Below are 8,878 nucleotides of genomic sequence, written 5' to 3' on the forward strand. Positions count from 1 at the left end.
TCTAGTGTTTCAACAAGTGCTTTATTTCTGCAGAGAGCCTGAGGCCTGGGTCCGCTCAGCGGCTCAGCAGCTCTGTGCTCCGGGGTCGCTGCCCCGGTCCTCCCCATCGCCACGGAGACGTTGCCAAACAAACAGCGTACAGTCCTTGTGTTCGGCTGCGGGGCGTCACACTGAAAAGCACACACGCTTCGTAACACTTCCACCTCCAGACGAATAGAGTCCGCCGCCTCCTCTCGCTCGCCGCGGCCCGCGGACGTTAACTCCAAACAAACCCAGTTCGAAGTGGAAATTCCGACCCCACGCTTTTTTTTTATTTTGGTTTTGAACACATCCCACACTGACAGCATGTTTTTTTTCTCTTTCTTGTTTTTTTTTGTTTTGATTTTTTTTTTTTTTGGTGCTCTCTGCAACCAGCGTTGCAGCAGACCTGGTTCTCTGGTGGGAGCATGGTGTCAGGTGGGGTTTAAAGCATGCCTCCTGTGCAGAAATGATTTGGCTCTGGACAGGGTCTCCTCGCTGCAAGGCGGTCCGGGGGGGCTCATCGCTCGGGCAGGTTGATGATGGGAACCCACTGGTCCATGCAGCGGCTCTCTCTGCAGAACCGGTTCAGCTTGCTCAAGGCGGGGTCCTTCCATGATGTGGAGTGAGGGCTCTGAAAGCAAGAAGGGAAACTGATGTTAATCATCCAAACACCATCTCTGGCTCAGTTTGACTGCTGTGGTGTTTCCAGCAGGGGGCGCACTGGTTGCAGTTTTCTAGCCGATCTTTAAAAAGCCGGACGTTCAGATGTAGGCACATAGCGATTTTTTTTATCTCCAAAGTTGCTAAATATAGTGACAACAACTTTACAAACAGTGGGGTGGTCACCATGGAGACGTGACCTGGTGGGCGGCGCTAACGGTCAGTCCTCTGTCACTGAAGAGCAAAAGGTGAAAGTGGTCGACTTTCAGACCTTTGCAGAGCTAGATAAGATCCGATAACATCGGTTTCACATGTAAGTATTGATCGATCTGCCAAAATTAAGAAAACCAGAGCCCATTTATCCGCCGGCTGATTTATCTGTGCGCCTTTACTTTCCACTACGCCGAATATATAGTCTACCACAAAGTCAACTGTGCAACAGGAGGAATTTCTCACTTTTCACCTTTTCTTAGGGTAAATTTCACCTGACGCTGCAGAGCAGCCAGACCCACTGACTGTTTCCCTAAACATTCAAGACAAGAATCACTCAAACAATGAATGAATAAAATCTAACAAGGGGACAAAACCACAAGTACATCTCTGTGTTAAATGGGGATGTGCTGAAAAAAAGAAAAACGTATGTAAAACGCTGCTAGAATCCTAGAAATTTTCAAAGCAAATGTACTTTCTTTCATCCCTGAGTCAGATCTCTGCCAGCTCCTGTTTCTGCATAACAACAGATTCCAGATGAAATTCTTCAGAAGTCAGAAGAAGGAGGAGCTCTGCCATCGCTTCATCACAGGCACAGGAACAAGTGTGGACAAGTTCCCCTGTGAGTAAGAGTTTCGCTCACGTGCCCACAGCCAAGAGATCAAAGGTTCCATCCCAGACACAACTACAGCCGAACAGAACAGAAAACACGGCGAGCAGCACTCACAGTGACCAGGACGCAGTGCAGGTCCATGGGCTCCCCGCTGCTCTGCTTCCCTCCGCCTCCCCCCAGGATCTCTGCCAGCCGGTGGGTGTTGTTGACCCTCAGGATGTTGATGTCGTTCTCGCAGCAGAAAGCCTGAATGAGCGTGAAGTGGATCTGCAGGGCCACGTCTTTAACGTCGTCCTCATCAGTGGCTAGGATGCACAGCACCACATTGTCAGGGTCTCTGTTGGAGAGGAAAGCGTTAAGGCGAGGTAGCGACCAGCAAACCCTGATAGAGATCCAAGCAACACAGTCTGTACTCACATGTTGAGGGACTTGGCTGCTTCGTAGACGCCAACCGTAATACAGCCCTGTGGCAAGGCAGAGGTGAGGACTTCCTCCAAGGCTTTCGCCACCGTATCCATTCTGTAAAGCAGACACATGCATGTTCATGTCGCTGGAGCTGCATTAACGGTGCTGTGTCAAACCGAGGTCCCTCCAGTCCACATGTGGTTCCCCACCACATTTAGACTCCACGCTGCATTCAAGTCAAGTTGTGCAATAGGCTACCAACAGTGAAACAAAGCCAAATGTGATCCTAAAGGTCAGCCAGATATTATTCAACACTATAAAAGTAAGATTTTCAAGTGCTTTCACTGGTGAAAATGGACATTAAAGGATTAAAACCATTTTTTTTACTGAGTTAAAGATAGTCACCTTCTTAAGATAATAGTCGTAAAATAATAATTGGCCATTTTTTGTGCCAAAATTACTTTTGGTGAAAGAAAAAAAAAAAAATCAGACTTTGCTATTAAAAAATATTCAAAGTTCCTAAACTAGATTTTAGGTTGTTAGTGATAAGGATGATTTTACTATACCGAAGTATTTCAAAGAGATTTGAACATCTAATAACGATCAAAGCACAACAGTAGATCGGGACATGTTGCAGAAACAGCGGTGACATTACATCACGTCATGGTTCTTTCGATACAGACAGCCTACTGTACGAGGTGTACTTGAATGCATCGTGAAGTGCAGAACTCAATGAAAAATATTGGAACTCGACACGACACATAACTTCTTGCCAACCACCTGATCCGTTTAAGAGTATTGTAACTAATACCCTTAATATTAGCTAAGGCTATAAGAGAGACTTAACTTATATTAAGTCTGGAGTCACTTTAAACAGCACATGAACCTAAAAAAACAATACCGAGTCTGCTATACTACATTAAGCTCAAACCAGTCCATCTACGGAAACTTTGCAGCTCCATATTGGCTTTTATCCGTAAGAGCGGTGCTTTCATCTACTGCGGAACAAAGCTACTCATGCTAAATAAATCATGCAAAACAAACGACATTTACCTTTCTTGAGAATAATCCCCACTTAGTTCCTCAAATGTCATATTGTACATTAAACTCAATCCGTCTTGCAAAAAAAGTATCGAGCAGCCAAGCTGTGCTGGAGCTTTCTCGGACTCTACTGACTCTTCATCTGAACTCTACTGCGCTGCGTCTGACAGATAAATCTGGCAGCTTCACATTAAAACAGTCCCGAGACAGCAGTATTCAGGAGGCGATTTACATAGCTGCGATGATTGGTCGGTTGCAGAACTAATAGCGATGGGATTGGACAGAACCCCGGTGAGAGGCGTGTCCGTGTGTAGTCGAGTTACTACCGAAACTTCAGCTGTCTCGAGCCTCTGACACAAAAAACCCCTTTCTGTTTCCAAGCTGCAACAGTGATGTCAAGATAACTATCGTATTCGTTTTAATGGAGGAATTCTAATATCCTCTAACTTTTCTTCTCTGTCGCATCTGATTCGGTTTTTCTTTAGCCCCAAGACTGTGTAAAAAAAAACAAGCTAATATAAAGAAGACGACAAAAATTTAAGATATAGGTTCAAAATAATATTTCCTCCTTTTCCTGGCTATTTAAGTTAGCAACGATTCATGTTGCGTTTAACTTTTGTGCAGAACTCACCCCAACTGCCGGTCCAGAACTGGTATAACCTTCAGCACAGCCTCATAGCAACGGGACGCTTCCTGGGAGACCTGTCCTCTGATTGGTCTGTCGTGGAGAACGCGAATCCCCTCCCGGAAGCAGCGCGCGAGATACAAGGGACTGGCGCGAGAGTGACCGGAAGATGGAGCTGAGCTCAAAGAAAGCTGAAAACACAAAATTTCGAAACATGTGGAAAAACCGGCTCTATAAAACCCACTCAGCAATAACTTACTGTTCAGTCATTTTCCATGCTATTCATTTTTGCTTGTTTTTATTTTCTTTTAAAAGTGCATGTTCAAAGAATGCAATATATTAGGATTTTTTTTTCTGTAAGAGGCCACATATCACAAAGAAATTACATGTTTTGGCATTTGGCTCTATATGAATAAACTGATACTCAAAAAGCTCAAATGAAATACAAAACCAGCATACAAAGTAGTTTGTGATGCTCCTTCAGCCTGGAATCAACTCCAGTTTGTCAGAATTGATTTCACTGGACTTATTTCAAGCGATTCTTAAAAACAGGCAACGAGATTCTTTTAAATAGTGTCACTGTTTTAAAATTGTTTTATAGTTTTATACTTGTGCATATGTTTTTTGTAACCAGGTTGCTGTGTACTGCAGACTTCTGCCCAGGTCCCTCTTGAAAATGAGATCTGGATCTCAATGGGGTTTACCTGGTTAAATAAAGGAAATAAAAATAAAAAAATAAAAAAATATTCCCCGACCTTTTCTGTTGTTGAGCTATTCTGGTTTGACTTTAACATGTAAAATTTTATAATTCACCCTAACTCAAAATATGAACCAACACAAGAATACAAGAATAAAGACTAAGATATTCTGAGGATCTAAATTAAAAAACAAACAAACAAAAAAATAACCCAAAACAAACAAAAAAAAACCTATGCTGCCCCCTAGTGTTTTAATTAATAGTAAGCCAAAATTACCAGGGTTCTTGTTCCAACAAGAAAACCAGTGTGATTCATCAATTGATAATTAGGAGATTAACAACACATGTTAATATGAATTCATATTAGTATGTATAGCATGTATTACTAATATCAGTTCGCCTGGCCACTCACATATCTTGAATTTCCAAACATTGAATCAGCATGTTGTGTAGTTGTGTAGTACTGTGCCCTTGTAATAATGAGAAACAATCTCAGAGGTGCAAATATCTTTTTTCTCCCATATTTGGTCGCCCTTAAGTTTTATATGCAAGGCAGACATATTGGATTTCTAGTTTGCAGTGCCTGAAAACCCTCATTCTTTAGTCTTGTTTGACTATCTTGTCCTTGTTGCCGTCCACTGTGGACTCTCCCTCTCATCTTCCTCTTTTTCACACTCCGCCTGTTGCTTTTTCTCTGGTGTTAATGTCTGATGAATGGTTTTGAAATTAAGCTTTTACCTGTTTCACAAGCTGAGGGATCCGTTCAATCACTTGGTTCAAAGATGTTGTTTGAAAGTTGTTTGAAAGAAACAAACTAGTAAAAGTGTTGTAGTTTCTGTATGTTTGTTGTTCTGCACTGTGTAGGATTCAGCTAAAGATGCTGATTGAGGGCCCTGTTTGCTACTGAAGTGTGGTTTTTCACTAATTGTGGATAACATCTTGTTTTAGTGTATTTGCAAACCCGAAAAACTGATAAAGTGTTCTAAACTGTTCTGAATTAAGGCAGTTTTAGTATGTTCCAGCAGGAGGCGTAACACAACCAATTTCTCAGCTTCTACTTCTGAAGTCCTTGCCCTCTCTCTACTTTGCATTAAAAGCACACCACCTTGTAGGTCCGTTTACATTAACATCAACATTTAATATATGGTTGGAATCAGTAGTTTACATACACCAAATAAAAGAAACACACCTTTTTTTTATTATTGTCTAAAGTCAAATCAGAACAAACATCTCAGCTACAACGACCACATTTATTTATCATTGCTAGATGCCACAATAATGAGAGAAAGAATATGTTAGGAGTTTATTTATTTATATCTTCTAAATCATAAGCTTACATTCATTTGGTAGCATTTCCCTTGAACTGCATGACTTCAGTCAAGCCTGTTGGCTTCCTTCCACCAACTTCTCACAGTAGTTTGCTGGAGTTCTGGTTGTTCCTCGTTTCAAAAACGATGGAAGGGAGTCAGGTTTAAAGCGCACCTTATACACAACTTTTCAGACCAATTCTCTAAAGGACTGAGATCACAAAGCCTTGTCCTAAAGCCACTTTTTAACCACTTCCTGTAAGCTTAGGGTCATGGTCCATTTCGAAGACCCATTTGCTCCATCTGAGCATAGATGGCTTTAGGGAACGGCCCAATCTGTGAGTCTAGATATCGTATCGACCTATGTATACATTTATGGAAGGAGCATACATTACATTAAATCATGAGATACTTTTCTTGAGATAGTCAATATTTAAATCTCAATGTGATTTGATCCAATGTGGTTTTTTTTTTCATCATCAACTTGCTTTTTATTTTGTCCTTTAGATCTTGCCATATTTTCTATGGCAATATATATTCTGTTTATTATTGTTAGTATTGCTAATATTGTTAGTGCATACCTTTGTGTTTGCTTAATTTTTTTTGTGCATTATTTTCGTTGCGGTTTTGGATGTCTTTTCTGCAGTTTTGGCTTGTCCACTAGAGGGAGGCAGAGGTCAGATATCTGAAGAAACCTTCCCGTTTTTAGCAGCTGTGAGAGAACATCTGGATCAGCGCAGATCAGCGAGTTTAACAGCTCTGAAATATTTGGAAGATCAAAAATATCTTCAAGAGTTAATTTATAGCAAATCAGGCTTATTGGGGCAGAATTAGAAACGTGTTTATTTGTATAAATTGTAATTGAATTTTTTCAGGAAAAATATTAAATACTCAGGGAAAACATACTTGTAAAATAAATAAATTAATGACTTAATGAAAAAATATCTGCAGTCTTAGAAAAGCAGTACTCTTTAAAGCTAAAATTAGCAATGATTAATGTGCATGGCATAAATAAAAAATAAAGGGAAAAACGTGGCCTAAATTATAACTAAAAACTGCGAGTGTGATCTAGTTTGATGTGAAGAAGTCTGAGAACTACCAGGGTGTGATTTATGATGATGAACATGTCTAGCTTTAACTGGATTGTGAAGACATGGCAAAGCAATCAAGGTTCGACTTAAATATACAGTTAGCATTCATGTCTATAGCAACAGAAAATGCCTCAGAAAACTAGACTATAATCAAATGCTTAATTTAGTTCAGTAATTCATCTAAAAAAAATCATAGCAAACTATTATTCATTGAAATATTTCAAGCATTCATTTCTGTTCTTTGTGTTTTGCAGCTTCTGAAAACCCTAAATTCAGTTTTTCTGAAAATGTTACTATCACATTAGATTAGAATAAAATAAAGAGATTTAAATAGAGAACATCTATGGGGTATGCACTCAGCGGAAATACTGCAGACATTGCAGCTGCACATGAACAGAGACTGACAGTTTGCTGCAGGAAGAAAAGCTACATATAACAAATGCTTAATATATAAGCAGGGTAGCATACTATGATATTTTATTTCTCTATTGCAATAACAATATTCTGTTATGTCAGAAAAAAACTTGCTGTTGAGAGTGCTATTTCCAGGTATTTTAATGGAAAGTTGTGTGGAAGGAAAAACTATGGCAGTTGTTTGTTTGTTTGTTTTTTGGATCCCCATTAGCCATTGGCGTAACTATGGCGTATTCTCTACTACAGATGAAGGAAGTCAGTTCCATGTTTTCATTCGTCAAGAGTAACAGCCTTTTTTCCAACATTCATGTTAAAACATGCTTTGTGTTAAAAATCTGTAAAGTTTGGATAAATTCTGTAAAGTTTGTTATATAAAACATTTGGTATCTTAGATACTACAATATTTCTAAAAAGGCATAAAAGGGTAATTTCAATCTATTCAAAAGTTTGAGGAAAGATTCACAAGGCATGAACTGGAACTGGATTTTAAACAAGGCAACATGAACAGATGTGTCCAGAAAACAGGTTTGGAACGGTCACATTCCAAGTAATAAGTCACAGTACAGTATGCGACTTTCGTACAAAATAAGTTATTTCCATATTTGTTAAAACTGTCACCATGTTGTGACATATGAAACAGCTAATGTGTGAAAACATTGATTTTCTCCACCTCTTCACTGAGCTGCTACTGCCACCCAAAGAAATGCACCAGTACCTGACCAAAAACAACCAATGAGAGTCAGGAGGAGGGGAAAAGTGCTGTCAATTAATCTCATGTTGTCGCTCCTAAATGTGTCAATAGATGAGAAACAACTCACCGTTATCTGCACTGTTTATCTATCGTCATCTGTGGCCATGTTAACTAGCGACCGAATCTGCTGATGGGAAGAAGCTACATGGTAGCAGAGATCAAGGAGGGGGGCATGATTGACAGCACTAAGATCCTCCTACTGCCTCTGATTGGTTGTTTGTAGTTAGAACTGAGAGAGCAAGAAAGAAAAGTAACTTGATTTTTTCACAGATTAGCTGTCTCACACAAATCTGTCAGACATGGTGGCAGTTTCAACAACTATATACAAACATATATCTTTTTTTTAATAAAAGTAACTTGCTGCAGCTTTAAAGAGAAAATACTGCTCAGTGGTCAAAAGTTCTCTTTTCAGATTAAAATAAAGTTTGGATTTCATTTACAATTTAAGGTCCCAGAGTCTGGAGGAAGAGTGGAGAGGCCCAGAATCCACATTGCTTGTTGTCCAATGTGTCGTTTCCATGGTGATGATTCGTGGAAACATGTCATCTGCTGGTGTTGGTCCACTGGGTTTCATCAAGTCCAACGTTAGTGCAGCCACGTGGGCTTCCGTAACTCCTCAGCAGACCCACAGATCACATTTTACCTCCCTCTGTGTTTCAGTGCAGAAACGGCTCATCTGTCTAAACTGCAGCTGATCCATCAGTGATTCCAGTCCTGTTCACTAAAACATCCTAACCCCAGACCATTATGTCAGGACCCCCAGATAGACTTTAAACAGAAACCAACAATACAAACAAATGTCCCACACCTCGCAGTGCGGTCTGCCTCATTCATCACTGGACGGGTTTCTGCTAATGTACTTTCATTTGAAAATTTAACACGGACCCACCGACGGGTGTGGGGAGCTGGGGTGTAAAACAAATGGGAAGAGGTGTGCAAATTGAAAGCCTTAAGACTGCGTGACAACCGTGATAAATAGAGGCGGCGCTGACACGGCCACGGGAAAAAGACAAAAGATAGCTTTTGTTGTTGTTGGCGCCCAG

The 8,878-nt window shown here is 40.3% G+C and overlaps 1 protein-coding gene across 2 annotated transcripts; it reads right to left on the bottom strand.

Moving 5' to 3' along the window:
- On the bottom strand, positions 1-3,687 carry gadd45aa (growth arrest and DNA-damage-inducible, alpha, a). Of its 2 annotated transcripts, none has more exons than XM_008433381.1 (4): positions 3,582-3,687; positions 1,922-2,023; positions 1,619-1,841; positions 1-652 (listed from the first exon to the last, which is right to left on the bottom strand). In XM_008433381.1, the coding sequence occupies exons 2-4, from the start codon at positions 2,020-2,022 to the stop codon at positions 539-541; spliced, it is 438 nt and encodes a 145-aa protein (XP_008431603.1). In that variant the 5' UTR covers position 2,023; positions 3,582-3,687; the 3' UTR covers positions 1-538. The 2 variants fall into 2 exon arrangements, with proteins under 2 accessions (XP_008431603.1, XP_008431602.1); XM_008433380.2 differs by lacking the exon at positions 3,582-3,687 and adding an exon at positions 2,963-3,563.
- Positions 3,688-8,878: the final 5,191 nt, after the last annotated feature.

This window comes from Poecilia reticulata, linkage group LG17, assembly GCF_000633615.1.
Source record: "Poecilia reticulata strain Guanapo linkage group LG17, Guppy_female_1.0+MT, whole genome shotgun sequence".
Taxonomy (NCBI): Eukaryota; Metazoa; Chordata; class Actinopteri; order Cyprinodontiformes; family Poeciliidae; genus Poecilia; species Poecilia reticulata.